This window comes from Martes martes (genome assembly GCF_963455335.1).
Source record: "Martes martes genome assembly, chromosome: X".
In the NCBI taxonomy this organism is placed as follows: Eukaryota; Metazoa; Chordata; class Mammalia; order Carnivora; family Mustelidae; genus Martes; species Martes martes.
In genome coordinates, this window is record NC_137897.1 from 95,947,552 (window position 1) to 95,971,745 (window position 24,194).

The 24,194-nt window shown below is 34.9% G+C and overlaps 1 protein-coding gene across 2 annotated transcripts in view; it reads left to right on the plus strand.

Annotated features, from left to right (window-relative positions):
• STAG2 (STAG2 cohesin complex component) overlaps positions 1 to 24,194 on the plus strand; it is a 140,989-nt gene that overhangs the window by 80,712 nt on the left and 36,083 nt on the right. For both annotated transcript variants that reach the window (XM_080795452.1, XM_080795453.1), the window contains exons 7-19: positions 2,598 to 2,802; positions 5,202 to 5,353; positions 7,393 to 7,466; positions 8,756 to 8,879; positions 9,930 to 10,028; positions 10,126 to 10,205; positions 15,889 to 15,996; positions 17,785 to 17,896; positions 19,554 to 19,671; positions 20,305 to 20,408; positions 21,436 to 21,528; positions 21,666 to 21,755; positions 22,383 to 22,586. In XM_080795452.1, coding sequence (XP_080651578.1) covers positions 2,598 to 2,802; positions 5,202 to 5,353; positions 7,393 to 7,466; positions 8,756 to 8,879; positions 9,930 to 10,028; positions 10,126 to 10,205; positions 15,889 to 15,996; positions 17,785 to 17,896; positions 19,554 to 19,671; positions 20,305 to 20,408; positions 21,436 to 21,528; positions 21,666 to 21,755; positions 22,383 to 22,586 — 1,563 coding nt within the window. The remainder of the gene's footprint in view (positions 1 to 2,597; positions 2,803 to 5,201; positions 5,354 to 7,392; positions 7,467 to 8,755; positions 8,880 to 9,929; positions 10,029 to 10,125; positions 10,206 to 15,888; positions 15,997 to 17,784; positions 17,897 to 19,553; positions 19,672 to 20,304; positions 20,409 to 21,435; positions 21,529 to 21,665; positions 21,756 to 22,382; positions 22,587 to 24,194) is intronic.

Here is a 24,194-nt window from a genome sequence, read left to right on the forward strand (position 1 = left end):
AACCCGTGATAACGTTTGATTTATAAATTAGACATAGTAAGAGATTAACAATAATAAAACCAAACAATGAAATACTATACTGTAAAAAATTATGTGAATGTAGTTTCTGTCAAATTCTGTTCTCACCCTTGTGATGATGTGAGATGATAAAATACCTGCATGATGAGATGAAGTGAGGTGAATGACATAGGCCTTGTGATATAGTTTTAGGCTACTATTGACCTTCTTCTGACAACACCTTAGAAGGAGGATCATCTGCTCTCAGATGGAGGTTGACCATGGGGTCACTACAATGTGGAAAATGAAACTACGGATAAAGGGCAGCAGGGGACAGGGAACATGACTGCTTTATTTACCTACTAATATTAAATGTTTTAGTGAGAACCTTCTTACCAAAAGGAAACAGCTATTTAAGAATCCTGAGATCTGATTTGAAAGTGTAAGCAAACAAAGTTGCAGACAATTAAGATGATGCATTTCAGTGTAGTCACTAAAAGATTCAGAGAATATGGAAGAAATCCTTTTTGTAGAGTATTAGGATCTTACTATTCTCAGATAAGAAATAATAGTTCAGCTTACATGTGGCATGACTTAAAATTTAAAAAAAAATTGCTCTAATGACAAAATAATAGGGGTGCCTGGCTTGCTCAGTTGGTAGAGCATGTGATTCTCTTTCATGTCATGAGTTCAAGCCCCACAGTGGGCATAGAGTTTATTTTATTTATTTATTTTTAAAAAGATTTTATTTGAGTGAGAGAGAGCATGGGGGAGGGGCATGGAGAAAGGGGAAGCAGATTCCCCACTGAGCGGGGAGTCTGACACGGGGATCAGTCCTAGGATTTTGAGATCATGACCTGAGCTGAAACCAAGAGTCGACCCTTAACGAGCTGAGTCACCCAGGGGCCTCTGCTTACATTGATTGATTGATTGGTGTCTGGTTTATTTTACTTAGTATTATGCCTTTAAGTTTCACCCATGTCACAGCATGTATCTGAATTTTCTGCCTTTCTAAGGCTGAATAATATTCAGTTGTATATATACACATTTTGTTTATCCATTCATCCATCAGTGGACACTTAGGTTGTTTCTGCCTTTTGACAATTGTAAATAATGCTACAAATTTCTGTTGTCTTAAGCCACCAAGTGGTGCTGGGAAAATTGGACAGCTATATACAGAAGAATGAAACTCGACCATTCTCCTACTTAAAAAAAAAAAAACAAAACAGCTGGGATGCACCTGGGTGGCTCAGCTGGTTAAGTGACTGCCTTTGTCTCAGGTCCTAATTCCAGGGTCCTAGGATAGAGCCCCATGTTGGGCTCCCTGCTCAGTGGGGAGCCTGCTTCTCCCTCCATCTGCTGCTCTCCCTCTACTGCTCTCCCTGCTTTTATGCGTGCTCTCTCTCTCTGTCAAATAAATAAAATCTTTAAAATATATATATATAGTGGTTTAAAAAATTGGTAAACTCTACTAATAAAATGATCTTAAGTCTCCAGAATACCCTTCAAAGCAACTCTTGCCATTAGAGGTTCTGTGTAGTATTGCCCTTTTTATTTTTAAGGATTTGGGTTTTTGGGGGGGGGGGGCGGATTTAATTAATTTATTTAGAGAGAGAGTGAGTGGGGAGAGGGGCAGAGGGAGAGATTCTCAAGCAGACTCCCTGCTGAGCACGTATCCTGACATGGGGCTCTAGCCCACGACCTATGAGACAAAACCAAAGGTCAACCCACTAAGCCACTCAGGCACCCCATTTAAGGATTTGTTTTTAATGGTTTATGGGGATCGTCAGTGTAACTTCATTGGAGAATGCCTCATCTCTGTATAGAAGAATACTTAAGTACTAGTGTTTCCAGTCTATACTAGCCACATTTCCATTTCTTTTTTTTTTTTTAAGATTTTATTTATTTATTTGACAGAGACAGACAGAGAGGGAACACAAGCAGGGGGAGTGGGAGAGGGAGAAACAGGCTTCCCGCTGAGCAGGGAGCCCGATATGTGGTGTCGATCCCAGGACCCTGGGATTATGACTTGAGCTGAAGGCAGACACTTAATGACTGAGCCACCCAGGTGCACCTCCATTTCGTTTTAAAATTATGTCATTGTTTAAAAATAAGTTATGTCATTGTTTATGTCTGTCCACTAGTCCTTGAGGCTAATGAAAATATACATTGTAATCTTTTGATTATTTATAAATCATAACATCAGACTGGTTGAAAATATTTCATTGTTTTGAATCCATTTAAAAATATAACTTTGGTTTGGTTTTGGTATGCTTTTGTTAGGCTTTTGTTTTAAGGAAATTCAATGAGTATATCTTTGTTTATCAGTATAATATTTTGCTTTGATGAGAGAAGCTTTTTATTTTTAACTTTGAGTAATTAGCATATATTTTTATTGGTTAAATTGAATTCATAATATCCATTTTGGTCTTAAAGAGCAGAACTGTTCAAAAGTAACTCCTTCCTACTCTGAGGATTTATTGGAGAAGAAAGGTGGGGTAAAGTCTTTTCAGCTTCTGCCTAGAATATTTCATAAACAAGCAAAATTTTGTCAAATCGTGTGTCTTAAATGAAATTACTGTTTAAAATTTTTGTTTTAGGATAGTGGAGACTATCCACTTACCATGGCTGGTCCTCAGTGGAAGAAGTTCAAATCCAGTTTTTGTGAATTCATTGGCGTGTTAGTACGGCAGTGTCAATATAGTATCATATATGATGAGTACATGATGGATACGGTCATTTCACTTCTTACAGGATTGTCTGACTCACAAGTCAGAGCATTTCGACATACGAGCACCTTGGCAGGTCAGTATTTAGAAGTGTTTTTTTTTTTTGGCATATTTCCTTAGGTTAGAGATGAAAATGGTTTTCATTAAAAGAAATGACTCATTAATGAATTTTGCTTGTAGAGTAACCACTAACAGAACACTCTCTCCTCTCCCTCTGTGAATTACTGGGAATGCAATGATTATTTTCAGTTTTGATTCTGTGAAGGTATACTATGTTAGTATATGGTGATTTTCTTGTGTTCAGTCTGTTTGATTACATGCCGCAGAAAGGGAAAAGAGGTGGATAGGAATGTGTTGCATTCTTGAAAGATGTGTTATCAGGGATGATACTAACAAAAAATTTGGGGAGACCGTTAAGTCATTTTAGATATGTAGTTCTAATGCTCCTTACTTTTTGTCTGTGATGTGAACTGTCCCTCCTAGTTTAATGGTCCCTGCAGGATGATGTTTACTTTTTAACCATACCATAAGAGTTGATTTTTCTTACCTTTCTGAGTAACTTTAGGCTGAGCTAAATTCTTTGCTTCTTGAAATGAGTTATATTTTTAAGCCTCGTATATTTATAGAACAGTGATTTTTGATGTTGGTGTTTATAAAATCTTTTGATTTCTTCTTTGTGGTAAAGGTAAAATTTTTGATACAGTATTACTGAATATGTATTTTTTTGTTTGAGTTTGAAAAAAATCAGCTGGGCATTATTATAGTATTATAAGCCCTAATGGTAGAATATATTGATATATACAGAAAGTTTTTGTTCTCCAAGTATGGGGATATTATTTTCCTTTAGAGCATTTTCCTAAAGAATTAAAGCTGTACTTTAACTAAATCCTTAATTTTCAAAAAACAAAATGCAGGTAATCTGGAGTAAGGAGGTGGAGGAAAAAAATGCAGTCTTTCTATAGGATTTTATTTTTTATTTTTTAAAGATTTATTTATTTATTTGACAGAGAGCATGCACGCGCACTAGCAAGCAGAGCAGTAGCAGGCAGAGAGAGGGAGAGGCAGGCTCCCTGCTGAGCAGAGAGCCGGACATGGGGCTCCATCCCAGGATCCTGGGATCATGACGCAAGCCTACGGCAGACACTTAACCAATTGAGCCATCCAGGCGCCCCTAGGATTTTTGTTTTTAGATTGGAAGTCACAAAATATGAATGTGATCTTGCTTTATTAACTTAGGGTAGCATTTAATGTTAAGAACTTGGTGGCTAAAGCAAATTAAAATAAGTATGATGGCATAAGGTGAATAATTTAGATCAGAATAACAAACTGGTTTCCTAAGGGAGTGAAATAGCTCTGAAGATAAAGTTGAGAATCCTTTTTAAAGAGACCCAGTAGTCACAAATAGAGATACAGTTTTGTGTTGTTCTCTTATGCAGTGAACCAGATCTGAGAAATAGTCTGGAGTAAACTAAAAAGGCATAAAATGGTGAGATATTTCAATTAAAAAGTTTTAAATCACAGTCTTGTCTGTGAGCAAGGGTTCAGTAACAGAAGGGAAGGGGATCTGGAGGAAGTGTAATAAAACACACTTTATTGAGTGATATTTTTCTTTGTACTTTGACTTTTTTAAAAAAAGATTTTATTTCTTTGACAGGCAGAGATTACAAGTAGGCATAGAGGCAGGCAGAGAGAGAGGGGTAGAAGCAGGCTCCCTGCTGAGCAGAGAGCCCATCCTGGATGCGCGGCTCTTTCCCAGGACCCTGGGATCATGACCTGAGCAGAAGGCAGAGGCTTTAACCCACTGAGCTACCCAGGGGTTCCTGTACTTTCACTTTTCATCTAGATCTAGATCTTTTCTTTGTAATTTCACCATTGTCATTATGATGATATGCAATAGAGTAAAATTAAAAGAAATCAAATACTGATGAAACTAATTTTTACCTATTGTGGTTTGATATGAAGCACTTAAGCTCCTTCTCCCTTTGGTAACCAAAATAGCTAAGTACTGCCACAGTAACCAAAATTTTCTGAGAAGGTGAATTATAACCTTTGAAAAAGATCATTGTAGGGGGCACATTTTAGAATAGTGGGATTTGAGTGTAGTCTGACATCAGATCACCTAGTTTTGAATACTGGTTTAACTACTTATGTGAACTGTGTAATCTAAGGGAAATTTCTTAATCTCTGTGGACTTTAGTTTTCTCATGAATGAAATGGGGATAATACTTAACTTTGAGGGCTGTTGGGAGGATTAGGAGATAATCCATGAAAAATACCTAACATAGGTAACTGATACATAGTAAGTATTCAGTACACATTAGCTGTCGTTTATTCTTGTCATTTGTAGCAGGTGTATTTTTCTTTTCTTTTAGAAGCAGAACAGCCCATCTTGTCTTTAATTTCTCTTAATTTGATATTAAATTGTAAACTTTTGCATCTGTGAGACTAATTTCAAAATTTTCCTTTTAAAAATAGCTATGAAGTTGATGACCGCTTTGGTGAATGTGGCGCTAAATCTTAGCATTAATATGGATAATACACAAAGACAGTATGAGGCAGAACGGAATAAAATGATTGGAAAACGAGCCAATGAGAGGCTAGAACTGTTGCTACAGAAGCGGAAAGAGGTAAACTTTTGTACTGAATATTTGAGCTGTTAATCCATGACCAACTTTGATCATTAATTATGATATAATGTTGCTAGTTTATCAGATACATTTTTTGGAAAGATTTAAATTTAAATAACATTTCAAGTTGTTTAAATGTCGGTTTTATTGACTGTCCATGCCAACAATACCTTTTGTGTGTATTTTCTTTCTTTGTAGACTAGGGTTAAGAGTTTAAGGCTTTCAGTAAGGTCCTGGATCAGTCGGACAAGTTGTTTTAAGCCTTAGTATTATTCATCTCTGCGGTGAAAATGTCTCTCCTAACTTACTCCCTGAACTAGTTGTCAGGATGAATTCAGATTTCACTTATGTGACATCACTTTGAAAAATAACTTAGCAGGCTATTTATGGTGTCTCAGTTGCTGCCTTTTTTTTTGGTAGTATAGGAGGCAGTTGATTAACATGACTGATCACCAAATTTAACTTTGAATGAGGAAGATGTTTTTTCATTCTTATGCTAAATAATACTAAATAAAAATCTTTTTTTTAAGAGGGGGAGGGATGAATGGAGAGGGGGAGAGAATCTTTTTAATTTTGTTGGGGGAAAGGGGAGGTAGTATTTTAAGCAGGCTCTACAACCAGCATGGAGTCCAGTGCAGAGCTCCATCTCAAAACCCTGAGATCATGAGTCGGAAGCTTAACTGACTCAGGCACCCCCTAAATAAAATCTTTCATTGTTGTGTTCGTGATTTAAATTCTTTCTTCATTAGCGATACAGTATTTTGTTATCTAATATTGGTGATGTTTATATTTATTTCTAACAGGCAAAATCTGATGTTTCAGAAATGTTTTAGTAATACATTTGAGGTAATATTTGCCATGGTAATTCAGAACTTACTACTTGATTTGGATGTATTTGGGGTTGGTAATAGCTATAATTTTTAGTTGGTTATTTCTGAGATAGTCAATAACCTTTTAAAATGCCCTGACTCAACAAAAGCCTGAAAATCTTGACCATATTTCCCCCTACCTAAATCCCTCATCTTTTTCATATAGTTTGAAATGAAGAATTGACCTTTTTGCCTCTTAATTGTAGTTACTAAATTTCATCAGATGATTTATTAGGTAAATATAATGCATGTCTTTGGCCTTGAAATTATGGCCCAATTCTTGGACATAAGTTTAAGATTGTGAGCATTGAATGAGTGTGTATAGGTTAAAGGATTTTGAGGTTAAAATTCCTGTGCAAATACAAGATACTGATATTTCTGCGTTAGGGTTAAGTTTTTTGACCACCTTGTACCTTTGACTCTCTGTGCTAATGAATATAAGAAGTGCACACCCTTGTTAGCATTACTTGGAAATGTAAGAATATATTCATGAAAAGAAAAAAATACATTTACACAAGTACAGAATATAATCTAGGAGCTAATTGATACTTAGACTATGAGAAAGATTTTTCTCCTAACTCTCAAACTCTGAAACAGTTTTGTCTTAATTCTCAAACTCTGAATTGAAAATAATAGGAGTCGGTAAGTAAACCAAGATTTTGAAATGTTTTCTTGGTTATTTAAGGTGAGCCTTGTTTCCTTCCAAAGAATTTAGTAGTGTAACTTTTTACCAAGTTATTTTACTGAAACCTCTTTAGTTCTTTGAGCAAGTACTAGTTAACATTACTTTTCTTTTTCAGATCATAATGACCAAGATAATGAAATACTATCATGCTTTTTGGACATGAACATATATGTTATATAATAGATATGTGTTTTAATAAATTACTTAACAAATTTTGATGTGCCTTTTTGCAATGGAAATTTGTGAGCCTTAGAAAAGGCTAATCTACTAGCTAAACATTAAAAGCCAAGTCAAATATTCAGGTATCAAGGGACTTCAGCTACCTGACCTATAACAGCTATTAATTTTTCTATGTGGTTACTGTTGTCTAGTAGAATTGAAAATTAGATGTAATCACCAAAACACTGGATAAACCTGTATGACTTTTAGATGTTATTTTGGTTGTATTCCATTACAGTTGAAAAGAAATATTGTATTCTTTTCAGCTTCAAGAAAATCAAGATGAAATAGAAAATATGATGAATGCAATATTTAAGGGAGTGTTTGTACATAGATACCGGTAAGTCACAACATTTCTTCTATTCAGGTTTGGATATTTAGTGGTTTAGGCAGTATAAAGTAGTAGAAAGAACATTGGAATAAGATTAGTGTTAGAAGGTAAGGTCTTCCACTGATTGAGATATTCTGGTTATTTAACTGCTCTGAAATTGATGTTTCTTCTCTGAAAAAATGGGGTAATGTGCTTGACTAGTAACTGCTCAGCAGATGGAATCTACTTCTATGATTAGGAGTCAGGGTACAAAATACTTAATTGCTTTTGGATGTACTAAGTTAGCAGAAACTATACATGATCGTTCCGGACTCTACCGTTTGCATGTTAGTGGGAAATTTTGGATAGATTTAAGTATTTTCTTTTACTATTTTGAGTGAGCAGAGGAATGAAATAGGTAATCTTATCACTATTTCTTTTGTAACCCATTCTTTAAATGTTGGTGGTATTTTTATTCAACTTCTCTCTCATTTCCTCAACTTGGCAGTTACTGAATCGCTTTCTTTGTAATGTCCCTTGGTACATTCTTACCTTTTTGTTTCTGTTGTCACCATTACCTTAGTCTGTTTTCATTCTCATGCCTAGAGATTATTGAAGTTTTCCTAAAACATTCTTTTGTTGTGTTATTCCTCTGCTCAGAAGTCTTCAGTGACTCACTAGTACCTACAGGATGAATTAAAAATAATTTAGTCTGGGGGGCGCCTGGGTGGCTCAGTGGTTAAAGCCTCTGCCTTCGGCTCAGGTCATGATCCCAGGGTCCTGGGATCGAGCCCCGCATCAGGCTCTCTGCTTAGCAGGGAGCCTGCCTCCGCCTCTCTCTGCCTGCCTCCCTGCCTACTTGTGATCTCTGTCTGTCAAATAAATAATAAAAATCTTTTAAAAAAATAATTTAGTCTGACATTCAAATCCAAATGAAGCTTGGCCTCAGTTTTACATGTAACTAATTCTCTCCTGGAAAATTATGCTCTAACCAAACTAGTGTGCCTGCTCTCTTCTGAACACACCATGCCCAGCAGGTGTGAGCAGAGGCTGGGATATGGCATGGTATAAAAGGTGGGGATCTAATTTTGTTTGTAATTTTGTTTAATTTTAAGTACATATGTGTTGAGAATTATGCTTTGCCAAGTAGTCTGTAAACATTCAGGGGTCATGCTTCAGTTCTACTTTTAAATCCCCAGTGATCTTTAAGATAGTGGTATGTTCATACTAGGTGTGAAGTATTTGGCAGCTCTTGGATAAATCACAAATCCTGATGTTATAGTGGCACTAATATACATAATTTTTCTTCCTCCATTCAGTGATGCGATAGCTGAAATTCGAGCTATTTGCATTGAAGAAATTGGCATTTGGATGAAGATGTATAGTGATGCCTTTCTAAATGACAGTTATTTAAAATATGTTGGCTGGACTATGCATGATAAGGTAAGATATGCCCCTACAGAATGTTTATATGTCTATACATAGGCATAGCTATCTATAGCTCTCATTCCTATTGAGTTATCTGTGTATAGGTATACCTGGGGCCACATTCCTATAGGCCTTTCTCCTTTATGCTTTTCTATCTGAATAGAAGACCATGAAAACATGGTCTCTATGGTCCCCTAGATTTTTTTAAGCTTAGTAACTGATTTAGACTTCAATCTTGAGTTATTTTTTACAGTGAAACAAACATTAGAATCAAGTGGGGGGTGGTGGATAAGCATTTCTTAGAACTGTAAGAAGAGTCTTTATTCTTACTATGTAAGTGCTATATACTTTTTAAAGTTTTTCTAACTTTTCTTCTCTCTTTTTTTTTTTTTTTTTTATTTTTTTTTTTTTTAATAAAGATTTTATTTATTTATTTGACAGACAGAGATCACAAGTAGGCAGAGGCAGGCAGAGAGGAGGAAGCAGGCTCCCTGCCGAGCAGAGAGCCCGATGCGAGGCTTGATCCCAGGACCTTGGGATCATGACCTGAGCCGAAGGCAGAGGCTTTAACCCACTGAGCCACCCAGGCGCCCCTAACTTTTCTTCTCTCTTTATAAACATGTATCTTAGCCAGATTATAAATTACAACTTGGTTTCTGACATTTTTTATTTTACTTTTTTTTATTCTACCTTTCTCTTAGGCTGCCTCTTAACTAGACTTGAAGTTCTTTGCATATATCCTTTACAGATACTACTTTCTGTAAAGGAAAACTTACTGTGAAATATGCTACTGTTGTCTTTCACAATAGTATTGCTCTGAATAGAGTTTCAAAAAATTTTCATTTGACATACAGAAATAGTAACCCCAAAGGTATTTAGTATTAAATGTATGTACTGATTCCTATTTTTTCATTATCAAAGATAAGAGTTTTTTAAAATGAGAGTTTTGAAGAATTGTATGGAACATATTTAAAAACCTAAAGTAAAAGATACTATGTATGTCTTGAATATTCAAGTTGAAAATATGCCAAGTTTTAATGAATTTTCTCTTCTTGCTTCATTTAGCAAGGTGAGGTAAGACTCAAATGTCTCACTGCTCTACAAGGGCTTTATTATAACAAAGAGCTTAATTCCAAACTGGAGCTTTTTACCAGTCGGTTCAAGGTTAGTATTCCTTTTTGTATTTAAAAATTACCTGTTGTTTCAAAATATTTTTCTCTTACTTTTACTTTAAAAATATCTTAATTTTTTTTGTCCTTAGGATAGAATTGTGTCTATGACCCTTGACAAAGAATATGATGTTGCAGTACAAGCAATAAAATTACTAACTCTTGTTTTACAGTAAGTATGTTCTTGCATATTACTAATGTCCAGATATTTAAATAATACATTAGACTACATGGTTTAAATTTATCTGTTATAAATTTTAATAACTTAAGTCATGGAAGTTTTATAGCTGGAAGTTTGATTTTCTCATGTAAGTCTGAGAAAATGGAAAGAAAAAACCATTAGAGTAGAAAATTTTAACTGTGCTAGGAATTCATGTGTCCCATTCTAATGGTCAGTTTCCTTTCCATTTCACTGTCTTAGGTGCCCTTGAAATAAAATTAAACACCTGAGTGTATTAAATGTGCTTATTATATTTTGTTACACTTTTAGAAATTAGTATTTACTGAAATTTCTCTGGAAACAATCTGAATTTAAAGCATTCTATTATGTTAAAATGTAATATGATGTAATTTATTTTTTCTTCTAAAAAAATTTACCATTTTAATTTTTAAAAACATTTTAAAGTTTTAGTTGAAGTGTAGTTAGCAAATAATATTAAATTCATTTCAGGTGTACAACATATTGATTCAGTAATTATATACTTTATGAAATCCTCACCACAATATGTATTACAGTATTACTGACTGTATTCCCTATGATGTACTTGTCATCATACTGCTATCCTTGTGACTTATTTATAACTGAAAGTTTGTACCTCTTAAGTTCTTCTACCCATTTCGCCCATTGCCCTACCGCCCTCCCCTTTGGTAACAGTGCACGAGGCTTCCTTTTTTTCCAATACCGTTCTTTTTGTCTTTCATTCTGACTGGTGTGAAGTGATACCTCATTGTGGTTTTGATTTGCATTTCCTTAATAATTAGCGATGTTGACAGCCTTTTCATTTTTCATTTGGTCATCTGTATGTTTTTGGAAAAATGTCTATTTGGGTCTTCTGCCGAGGTTTTATTTTATTTTATTTATTTTATTATTTTATTTTTAAAAAGATTTATTTATTTGACAGACAGACAAGAGAGTGGGGGAGAGACAGCAAGTAAAGGAACACAAGCCAGGGAAGTGGGAGAGGGAGAAGCAGGCTTCCGGCTGAACAGGGAGCCCAGTGTGGGGCTTGATCCTAGGGTCCTGGGATCATGACCTGAGCTGAAGGCAGATGCTTAATGACTGAGCCACCCAGGCACCCCCTCTGGCGAGTTTTTAATCAGATTTTTCTTCAGTTTTGATGTGGACTTATATGAGTTCTTTATAAATGAAAACAATATAAAGGTTCCTCGAAAAACTAAAAATAGAAGTACCATAGGATCCAGGAATTCCACTTCCAGATATTTACCCAAAGACAATGGAAACACTGATTTGAATAGATATATGCACCCCTATGTTTATTGGAATGTTATTTACTATCGCCAAGACATGGAAACAACATAAGTGCCCCCATCAACACATGAATGGATAAAGAAAATTATGTGTGTGTGTACGTATACACACACACATACATGCATACAATGGAATATTAGTCATAAAAGTTTACAATTTTAGGGGCACCTGGGTGGCTTGGTCGTTAAACGTCTGCCTTCAGCTCAGGTGATGATCCCAGGATCCTGGGATGGAGCCCCACTTCGGGCTCCCTGCTCAGGGGAAGCCTGCTTTTCCCTCTCCCGTTCCCCTGCTTGTGTTCCTTCTCTTGCTGTCTCTCTCTCTCTGTCAAATAAATAAATCTTTTAAAAAAAAAAGTTTACAATTTCAAATATACTTTAAATGTAGTTTAGTAGCATTTAGTATGTTCACCTTGTTGGTGAAGCCATCACCCTTATCCACATCCATAACTATTTTTAATCATTCCATACTAAACCTTTGTACCCATTAAACACTATTCCCCATTCCTTCCTTCCTGCCCAGCCCCTAGTGACCACTGTTATACTTTTTATCTCTATGAATTTGACTATTTTAGGTAACTCACATAAGTATCTGTCCTGTTGTATTTGGCTTATCTCACTTAGCATGGTATCTTAAGAGCTCATTCATGTTGTAGCATGTATCACGATTTCACTTACTTTTCAGGCTCAGTAATATTCCATTGTATGTTTATACCACATGTTATTTACCCATTCATCTCTCAGTGGACATTTAGCTTGTTACGATGATCCAAATAATAATTGCAAAGGGTATTTTTTTAATACAGCATACTACTTCTGGCACTCCTATGGAAAATTCATCGTGTAATAGTAGCCAGTAAAATTGTGATAAAAACTAATGAGTGATGACTGCCCAATGTCATTTTAAGTCATATTGTAAAACTAGTAATTTTAAATTTTGGTACTGGTGTGTGAATAGACTGATTAGTAGCAGAGAATAAAGAATCCAGGAACCTAGTATAGGGTGAGGGTGGCGTTTCCTTTAAGAAAATAAATGATTTTGGGGTATTGGGTGGCTTAGTTGGCTGAACGTCTGTCTTTGGCTCAGGTGGTGATTTCAGGGTCCTGGGATCGAGCCCCGTGTCGGGCTCTCTGCTCGGTGGGGAGCCTGCTTCTCCCTCTCCATCTGCCTGCTGGTCCCCCTGCTTATGTGTGTGTGCGCTCTCTCTCTGTCAAATAAAGAAATCTTTTTTTAAGATTTTATTTATTTATTTGACAGAGATGACAAGTAGGAAGAGAGGCAGGCAGAGAGGGAGAGCCAATCCCAGGACCCTGGGATCATGACCTGAGCTGAAGGCAGAGGCTTTAACCCGCTAAGCCACCCAGGTGCCCCTCAAATAAAGAAATCTTAAAAAGATAAACGTTTTTGTGACAGCTAGGTTCTATTTGGGGAAAAATTAAATCGGATTTCCATCTCATTCCTTATATAAAAATAATTACAAACTGAGGGTTTTTGAGGGGAGGGGAGTGGGGGGTTGGGTGAGCCTGGTGGTGGGTATTATGGAGGGCACATATTGCATGGAGCACTGGGTGTGGTACATAAACAATGAATGCTGGAACACTGAAAAGAAATAAAGTAAAATGGAAAAAAAATAATTTCCAGGTGGATGACGTTTAAATGCAAGTAAATGAAACCATTAAGGTACTAGATGAAAACTTGGGGCGATTAAATGTTTTTATTTTATATGTAAAATGAACAAGATCTTTCTGAACATGAAATAAAACCTAGACATAAAAAAATCTTTGAATTGGGGCACCTGGGTGGCTCAGTGGGTTAAAGCCTCTGCCTTCAGCTCAGGTCATGATCCCGGAGTCCTGGGATCGCCCTGCATTGGGCTCTCTGCTCGTCAGGGAGCCTGCTTCCTCCTCTCTCTCTGTCTGCCTCTCTGCCTACTTGTCATCTCTGTCAAATAAATAATTCAATGATTTTTTAAAAGATTTTATTTAACTACATAAAAACAAAAAGTGTCTTTATGACATAAAATACCATAAACTCAGAAAACCAATGACAGATTGGTCAAAATATTTTTATCATTGGAGTCATATTCAATAAATTAAAGAATGGAAACCCAATAATGGTCAAAAGTTAGAGAACCAGATCATAGACAGAAAGAAAATAAAAACTTAAATATATGAAAAAATGTTCATCTACACTCAGAGACAGGTAAATTAAAATGAGATCATTTTTTAACCTGTTGCTTGACAAAGAAAAGTGTTTGATAGTATACTGTGTTGTTGAAGCTGTGCAAAAACAGGTCCTTAAACATTGTGATGGGGGACTATTAATTGGTATATCCTCTTTGGAGAAAAGCTTGGCAGTATCTATTCAAAATTTTAAATGCTTACATTCTCTAACGAATACATTGTTTGTAGTAGAATTTTTGAAATAACATAAGTGATTATCAGTAGAGGAAGAATTAAATATGTAATAGCTATTTTGAGCAATCTTAACTATGACATTTTCTCTTGTAGTTGGACTTAAAAAATTGTAAATATATATACATGTTATGAAAGTATCGGAAGAATTCTGAAATAAGAAAGTAATAGTACTCTACATGTATTTCTGTAGCTGGTTCTTCCTCAATACCCTGCGGACATTTTTCCTTATTTCTCATATTTTTATGAAGGATAATAGACTCATTTATGTTGATTTGGCCATTATAAATATCTAGTAACTGAAACTTGTCAAGAACAGCCCTTCTCAAACAATTAAAATGGGCAAACTACTGCACGTTTAACTATACTTTAACTGGTTTGATTCAGTATATGTCTTGTCTTTTTTTTTTAAGATTTTATTTATTTATTTGTCAGAGAGAGTGAGCATAGGGAGACAGAGTGGCAGGCAGAGGCAGAGGGAGAAGTAGGCTCCCCGCTGAGCAAGGAGCCCGATGTGGGACTGGATCCCGATGTGGGACTCGATCCCAGGACGCTGGAATCATGACCCGAGCTGAAGGCAGCCGCCTAACCAACCGAGCAACCCAGGCATCCCAATATATGTCTTTTCATTGTAAAATGACACAAGTGGTTTTTCCAGTAACAGTTCAGTATTATACATAGAGTGATTTAAGTCAGAATGCTTTCAAAACTTGAATTTTAACATTTTGGTTTTATTTTTTCTCAAAAAGAAGTAATGTTTCCTTAGACATCAGACTTCTGGAAACCGTGACACAGCAGAAAACCAAAAAGGGGGGGAAAAAAAAAGAAAAGAAAACCAAAAAGGATCTGAGCTCCTCAGCTAACCATCTAATGTACTTTAGACCTTTTTTGCTAGTGGTGGTCCTGTGGTTCTCAATTTATATAGAGTGCTAAAAACCTAGGTTGTTTATTTCACAGCAGACGGAAAGCATATTAGGGGGTGAAGAGCTGTGAGACACCAGGACCCTGAAAGCAGAGTATGTAATGGAAGAACTCGACAACATTTACCCTTGGGTACTGTGGTTGATGGGCCTAATAATGACTCTTATGTACCAAGAAGATTTTATTAGGCTTATTTTGTTTTTTTAAAGTAAGATCGGGAAAATGAGCAGTACATTTCAGTAAGATTTTTCCAGTGGTAGTTTGTAATTAAAGGTCTTCGACATTTAAATTTTGATTATTTCAAAAAAAACATTTGCATTTCCTCATATGGTGTTCAGTACATGGTGTATTTATCATTGTGAGATAATTGGGCTGTTAGTATATTTTAATGTGATATTATCTTGTTAATATTACTGTGAAATATAGTGTTTTCTGTGATTATTAACTCTAAGCTCTTAGCATGCCACCACTTAATTTTTTTACATTAGTTTATATTATTTTGTCTTCCTTTCTCTTTAATGTCCTTGTCACATTATTACTTCTCTTCAGCAGATATTTCTGTATTTTGGTATTCACTCTCATTTTACCTCCCATTGATCTTAGATGTTGACAAAATATTCAGCTCTTTCATCAGGGCTTGCTTTTACTGACAGATGATAATCAAATGAAGTCAATTTTTTTTTAACACACGTTAGTGAAAAGCATATTATTTTTTATTTTTTTAAGATTTTATTTATTTATTTGTTTATTTGACAGAGAGACAGATCACAAGTAGGCAGAGAGGCAGGCAGAGAGAGAGAGAGAGAGAGAGAGAGAGAAGCAGGTTCCCTGCTGAGCAGAGAGCCCGATGCGGGACTTGATCCCAGGACTCTGGGATCATGACCTGAGCCGAAGGCAGAGGCTTTAACCCACTGAGCCATCCAGGCGCCCAGCATATTATTTTTTAATGTATGAACATGGATCATTGTACTCAATACCCTTAAAATTAAGTCATTGAAACTGCTACTGCTCATTTTTTTTTTTTTTTTTAGGAGTAGTGAAGAAGTTCTTACTGCAGAAGATTGTGAAAATGTCTACCATCTGGTTTATTCAGCTCACCGTCCAGTAGCAGTAGCAGCTGGGGAATTTCTCTACAAAAAGTAAACCTACATTTTTGTTATTCTTTAAAATATACTTTTATGACAGTAATTTGTACTTTAATCAATATTAACAAAATATATAATTCATTTAAAAAACTTCATACAGGTCAAGTAGAAACTTTCACATTTTACTCTTTCCTTCAGAGGTTTCAGTTCTCCAATTTACTTGATTTGTGTGAATTAAATCTTCAAAGGGAAATGTCTTTTAATGAATAATATATATAAAAATCCATATAAAGTATATAAAAATCATCATGTTAAGACCCTTTCCTAATTTTTTATTGTTTTCACCAGTGTCAGTTCCTAAATATTGCCCTATTATAATATTTAGTCCTAAGTCTGTTTTTGCTTGCTTTAGAAAATATTAAAGGGCTTTGCTTTACATGTTTGATAGAGTTTGATGTGAGAATCCCTAAAACCCTATAGTCCTTTTTATGTTGGTATAACACTTCAGATTAAGTAGTATGGATAGGAGTGTGAATATCTGACCACAGAAAACATTCGGCAAATGTTATTTAATGGCTTTTAAAGAGAACAATTTGTGGGGTACCTGGGTGACTCAGTTGGTTAAGTGTCTGCCTTCTGCTTAGGTCAAGATCCTGGGATTGAGCCCGGCCTTGGGCTCCCTGCTGAGCAGGGAATCTGCTTCTCCCTTTCCCTCTGCCCCTCTCCCTGCTTGTGTGCTCGCTCTCATTCTATCTTTCAAATAAATAAAATCTTTAAAAAAAAAGAAAAGATGGTTTCCTTTAAACAAAAAATAAAGAGAACAATTTGAACCACATGGACTAAACTGTATCTTTTTGGTAAGATTTTATTAAAATGCCTGTGGGGGAGCATTTATTAGAGTACATGATGTAAAATGTTCATAGTCCAGTTTCTATTCATTGCTATCGAGTGATATTTCTTTGTTATTTATAAGGAAAAACCACCATGATATCCATAGAAAGAGGCCACTATATTCACACTTTGAGATAATTGTGCAAGAAAGATAGAAGGAAAATATATGTTCAGTTTTAAAGAGATGGCTATTTATGAGTTAATGTGCATAAATGGTATGGGCTAGTGTAATACTTTTACAGAAGGAAATAGTTGCATAAAATGCAGTAATATTTTTAAAAAGAAATAATCCAGGGGCACCTGGGTGGCTCAGTGGGTTAAGCCTCTGCCTGCGGCTCGGGTCATGGTCTCGGGGTCCTGGGATCAAGTCCCGAGTCAGGCTCTCTGCTCGGCGGGGAGCCTGCTTCCTCCTCTCTCTCTCTCTCTGCCTGCCTCTCTGCCTATTTGTGATCTCTGTTAAATAAATAAAAATCTTTTAAAAAAAATAATCCACGGGTGCCTGGTGGCTCAGTCGGTTGGATGTCTTTTTTGGCTGGGACTGTGGTCTCAGGGTCCTGGGATTGAGCCCTGCAGTAGGCTTCCTGCTCTGCCAGGAGCCTGCTTTCTCCTTCTTCCCTCTGCATGCGCCCCGCCCCCCTTGCTTGTGCTCTTTTGTTTGCTCGCTTGCCCTCTCTCAAATAAATAAATAAAATCTTTTAAAAAAGGAAATAAGCCATAACTCCATGAAATTAACTGGAGAAGTTAATTGAAGAGGACTTAGAAGTACCATTAAGTATAAAATGAAAAGGATTTATAACTATTATTTACTTGGGTATCATGTTGGAGAATACCTACCCAGGCCCCATTTACTCTCTTCTATTAGATGCTTAAATATAGAATCAAACTGTTTTTTAAAATTAGGAAATAATGTTTTTTTTTTGTTTTAAAAGTTAATATTTTCCTTGATCATAGGCTCTTCAGCCGTAGAGATCCAGAGGACGATGGAATGATGAAAAGAAGGGGGCGACAAGGTCCAAATGCCAACCTTGTTAAGACATTGGTTTTTTTCTTTCTGGAAAGTGAGGTTAGTTGATGTTGTTCATTTTGTACTTCAAAACAATTTGGAGAAGGGGTTGAAATGATGTACATCTTAAAATCTTCCATATATCACAGTAAATCTTGGATAGAATAAAGTTATACCCATTACACAAAATTTAGAAAAACATTCTTTTAGTAAGATGTTCAAATCATGGGATTTATGTATAGTACTAAGAGTATGAATTTTGGAGTCAGAAAGACATTACCAATTGTGTTCCTCTACTTACTTGTGTAACTGGTTTAGTTTCTAAGTCTCATTTTCTTTGTAAAAATGTGGATAATAATTTCTCAGGTAACATTGAGCTAATCCATGTAAAACTCTTTATTTTTCATGCAAAACTGTCAATATAGACCTTGCGCTTCATTCTCAGTATTTGGTACCTGCTTTTTTAACTTTTGTTGAAGGTAGGGATTTACATTTAACATCAGCTCTTCTAGGTCTTCCTCAGATTGAAAATTTGCCTGTTAACCAGAATTTGAGAGGATCCAACATACATTTTTCATGTTCATATCATGTATTAGTCAATTTTAGGGTCTTTTAATTGAATTTTTAAATTTTTTCTGTATATAGAAATATAGTTGGCTTTTGCATCTGTATCTTTCCTAAATTCACTTATTTTACTAAGGTTTTAATAGATTCCTTGGGATTATCTATAATAATGCAAATAATGTTCAGTTTACTTCTTCCTTTCCTATATTTGTGCCATTTTCCCCTGGCCTTATTGAACTGATTAAGACATCCAGTAGAATGTTGAATAGAATTGGTGAGAGTGTACATCTTTTGATTGTTCCTGATCTTAGGGGTAAAGCATCCAGTATTTCTACATTGTTATTTAGTTATAGGTCACACGGTGTAGTTACTTATATTGAGAATGTTTTCTTCTATCCCTTTTGTTGAGTTTTATCATGAATGATGTTGAATTCTGTCCAATGCTTGTTCTGAGATGATTATTTTATTGAGATGAATATTTTATCCTTCATTATGTTAATATTTGAGTTATGTTGACTAGTTTTTTTAATGTTGAACCAACCTTGAATTCCTAGGATAAAACCTACTTAGTCATGATCTGTTACTTTTTCTATATATTGCTGGTTTCACTTTGCTAGGTTTTTGAGGATACTCCCTCTATGTTCATGTTAGATGTTGGCCTCCATATTTTTTTATTGGTAATGTCTTTGACAGGTTTTGGTATCATTATAATGATAGTCCCTGGAAACAAGTTGGGAATCTGTAGGGCCTTTTAGTCTTCACAAAATAAAGAGAAATAATATGCTTATATATTGAATTGATAAGTACTTTTAAAAAATGTTTAAGGTAACCATAATTACTCCCGTTAAATTAACAGTGTATTTTATAACTGAGTGTGGTTAACTCATGTAGTATTGAGTCCAAATAGGCACTAAAATATACACGCATATAATTTTTTCAGAATTAATTTTCTTGTTAACTATCGTAATAATTATTGTGAGTTTACTTATACTCAGCAAGCTAAGGCAGTTTCTTCTTTGTCCTTTTTTCCATTTGACCTAAAAAAACAGATTGCTGTTTGAGTTTGTACATGGTGCCAGCAAAGCTTCCATTCTTTTGAGTTGAGGCTAGTATGCTGTTTGTCTAAGAGCACATTGGTCTTTTTAAATTTTAGTTACATGAGCATGCAGCATACCTTGTGGATAGCATGTGGGACTGCGCTACCGATCTACTGAAAGACTGGGAATGTATGAATAGCTTGTTGCTGGAGGAGCCGCTGAGTGGAGAAGAAGGTAAATGGATGTTTAATTATGGTGTTTTGTTACCTAGTCAGTTTAAAAAATAGATTTTACTTACTCCATTTGTTTCTCTTTAATATTAAAAAGTAATTGAGAGTGCTTGCTTTGGCAGCACATACACTAAAAAGTAATCGAGGGGTACCTGGGTGGCTAAGTCGGTTGGGCATATGACTTTCTCAGGGTCCTTAGATTGGGCCTCGGGCCCTGTATGGAGTCTGCTTGAGATTCTCTCCCTTACGCTCTATTCTTCCCCTGCGTGAGTGTTTTTTTTTTCTCTCTCTCAAATAAATCTTTAAAAAAAAGGTAATTGAAAATCTACATGAATAATTTTGTTTTCATATACATGAATATTATGAAGAAAAACGTAGTTGCTGTCAGTACTGAGTTATTAAAAAAATTTTGTGGTATCTGTTCATATTTTCTTTGGTTAAATTGTGGGCCAGTGGTACACAGATTTGTACTGTTCAGTAAAGTTTAATTCTCATCCTAGCTGTGATACAGTAATGGTATTTTCTTTAGTACATTAGGTCAGATTCTGTCACAGGCAGAAGGATGGTTATATAATACTTATAAGTAACATATAGGGAAAGAAGAAAAATATTAATTCTTTCTGATTTTTTTTTTCAGCATTAACAGATAGACAAGAGAGTGCTCTGATTGAAATAATGCTTTGTACCATTAGACAAGCAGCTGAATGTCATCCCCCTGTGGGAAGAGGGACAGGAAAACGGGTATGTTTGTATAGTTTTACTATTCTAAGGTGTGTTTCTCCTTTTGATATGATTTTTTAAATTCTTGCATATAACTATAAAGCCAAATTATTGAGTCTTACATTTTATTTTTCAGGTGATCTTTGCCCATACATAAAGCATTAACAATTTGGGAAATGTTGAGTTCCTTCCATGAGATACTTTATTAGTTACTATAGAAGATAAAGTGATTGACTTCTCCCAAGACTTAATATAGCTTACCATTTCAGAATGGTGCATTTTTGCATTTTGGTTTATTTATAGATTTGCTGCTTCTTTTAATAAAAATTAGGAATTAAAACATAATTATTCATCAAAATGGAGAAATTCCTATTTCCTTGGATTATATTTTAATTCATCACTACAAAGTTCACATATATTTGTATTGTAGACCAATAATTTCACAACCTTTGAAACTTTTTTTGATTGAGGCGTAAAAATACATGGTGTGTCACATAGTATACATCTATATATATGTGTGTGTGTGTATAATTTGAAACAAAAGTTCTTCAAACAATGCTTATGGTATGTGACACATTCTGTTTTATTTTGTTTTCTGTTATTTTCTTCTTTTCCTAATTGATGATAGAATTCATGCTATCCTAAGTGAATTCATGTTGAGTTCATAATCCATGCATCATGGCCCACAGCTTAGAGTAGGCTGAAATGCTACTCAGTCCCATTATTGTATAAGCTCCTAAACTTTTCCTGTTCCTAACTGTTGCCTTATTTGTCTAATGGTAGCATTGGTTAGTTTAATTGGGTACTGATTTTGCCTCTAGAACTATTTAGAGGTTATTTGGTGCTGTTATTTTAGGTGGCTTTTTAAAAATACTGTGCAGGTTATTCTTTGTTACTCTTGGGTTTCATGTTTTACAGTAGAAATTTTAGTGTCCTTCATTTAAACTGTAGTTTCATTACTTATTTTGTATGTCTTAACTTAAACTTGAGCACCTAACAGTGTTATTAGGTTTAATAAATACTTAAAAACATTGTTGTGTTGCTTTAGGTGCTGACAGCGAAGGAGAAGAAGACCCAGTTGGATGACAGGACAAAAATCACTGAACTTTTTGCTGTGGCCCTTCCTCAGTTATTAGCTAAGGTAAGTTTGTATAATAGGAGAGTATCCGTAAGAAATTAATAGGTTTTGTTTGGAAATGTCAAACCGATTTTTATCATAATGTTTACTTAACGTTATTGTGATGTTTTGACGTGATTTTTTTTTTTTTTATTTCAAAGTACTCTATAGATGCAGAAAAGGTGACTAACTTGTTGCAGTTGCCTCAGTATTTTGATTTGGAAATATATACCACTGGACGATTAGAAAAGGTACAATGTTTTCTCTGTATAAAAACAACCTTGAAGAAAAACTACTAGTTTAGTTTGTCCCATCATAATGTTTCTTTATATTTTTGAAACTTCTAATTTTAAAGGAAGCCTACATTTTATATATCTTCTTTGTTTTTTATAAGTTGGTTTTAGAGAATGGTATTAATGAAGCTTCCCTTTGATCCATACCCATACCCATGCCCTCATTCCTAGCCATTATTTGATTATATCTGAGAGATTTATGGAGATTGGGGGTAGGTAACTGGATAATAACAATTATAAAATGAAAGCAGTTAATATTCAGTGAGTACTTTTACTGTGTTCCAGGAATATAAATACTTATATAATATATCCAGGAATATAAATTCTTTGTATTAACATTTTTACCAAAGCCCTATGAGATAGGTAATATTGTTCCTATTAAAGCTGAGGAAGTAAGTATGGTTGGGTCAGTGTATTTACTTAACCACGACTAGGAAAACACACCGAAATGTATGCCCTACTTGTAGAGTTACTGTTTTTGAAGCTTTTTACCAAGTTAGTATAGGCTTTCTATGCTTATCATATGTACCTTAGTTTCTTCTAATACGTACCTTAGTTTTAATGAAAAAAACTTTGATTTTGCAGCATTTGGATGCCTTATTACGACAGATCCGGAATATTGTAGAGAAGCACACAGATACAGATGTTTTGGAAGCATGTTCTAAAACTTACCATGCACTCTGTAATGAAGAGTTCACAATCTTCAACAGGGTAGATATTTCAAGAAGTCAACTGATAGATGAGTTGGCAGATAAATTTAACCGGCTTCTTGAAGATTTTCTGCAAGAGGTATATATTAAAAGTATTTTGTCAGTTGGGTCCCTCCCCTTTAATAACTGAGTTAGTCACCATTCCTGGTGATAGTCCCTAGCAGTATGTTGAAAAATATTCAGATATTCTGTTCTTTGATTCATCATGCTACTATTACTCTTCCACCAAAATGGGAAGGTGGTAAGAATCTGTGACTTGGAGAAGGTAAAAGCAAAACTAATACCCCTTACACTTTTTTAACTTTAAAGAAATGATCTCAGATGTTACCAGGGTTTAGCTGAACTAGAGGCTGTTAGGCAATACAGTGTAAATGAAACGGAAAAGAAGAGCTGGACTGTGGCTATCTAGCCTCAAAAAGTAGGCTATTTCTTACTGTTTTGGCAGTGTTAGTAAGGAAAGGTAATAATCTTTGATATTGTAAAGCCTTGATAAATTGCTGTTAGAGTCACTGTTGATTTTGTCGTTTCCTGTGTTCCGTTCTGTTACTACTTCCAAAGAAACTTAGTGTGGCACTCAAATACACTTCCAGTTTTTTTACTTTTATCTTTTTTGATTAAGGAGGGCACATGTTGTGATGAGCACTGGGTGTTGTATGCAACTACTGAATTATTGAATACTACATCAAAAACTAATGATGTACTGAATAGTGGCTAACTGAACATAATAAAAAAGAAGTATGTACTTAACAGTTTAATTGGCTTGCATTAAAATAAAGTCATAATTCTCAATACATTTAGCCTTTTCCACATCAATTTTGTCATTAATGTTGCAAAAATCATATGGACAGTGTGATTTTCAGTTTTCTTTTTAATAGTTGCTTCTTAAGCTTTCTTTTTTGTATAACAGTCCATGCTTTTACAGTTTGCTTAACTGGTGGTTTGTGCAAATAAGTTAATGTACAGTGATCACATTCTTAGTTTAAAAATGTGATGGCTCTACTCTTGGCTAGATATGATTGTGATTAGGACAAGTTAATTTAAAATCAAGCAATGGATTAATTAAGTTTATTAATGTAGAAAAACCATGTTTAGAAATAAGCATTTTTTGAGAGACTTGGGGTTCAGTACAGTATGTTTGGTAGTGTTTAAAAAAATTTACAAGTTTCATGCAGTAAGACTCGTAAGTTTTTCAAAAACTTAAGTTACTCTCAATTGGAAAATTAATATCCAGTAAGGATTATGCATATCTACTCTTTATTCAGAAGATTTTTTCCAAATTGTTACTGGTCTGGTATGTCTTTCTTGAGCACTGTGTTTCTTTCATTAAGGTTTTGTCTTTTAGGTGTTGTTTTTATGATCTCTTGCTATCCTTTACTGTTTTTTTCTTTATAGTCCTAATACATTTTTTACTGTGAAAGACTAAATGTCTTCGTAGTTTTGTGTTAAGATTACTTCAAAAGAGAGGGGAGAATGTCATTCAGTGTTTATCTCTTGGGTGTAATGTACCTGTGATGATAACTGTGTTGATTCATTACTCCAGGCATATTGCTTTAAATTTGGACAGATCTAGGTATTGAAAGACAGAGTTAATTTGTGGTTTTCAGCTATTCTTTCTTTTCAAGGTGGTATCACCAATGTGATAGTCTAAGATTTTTCACTTGGTCGTTATTAAGATTTAATGTTATAT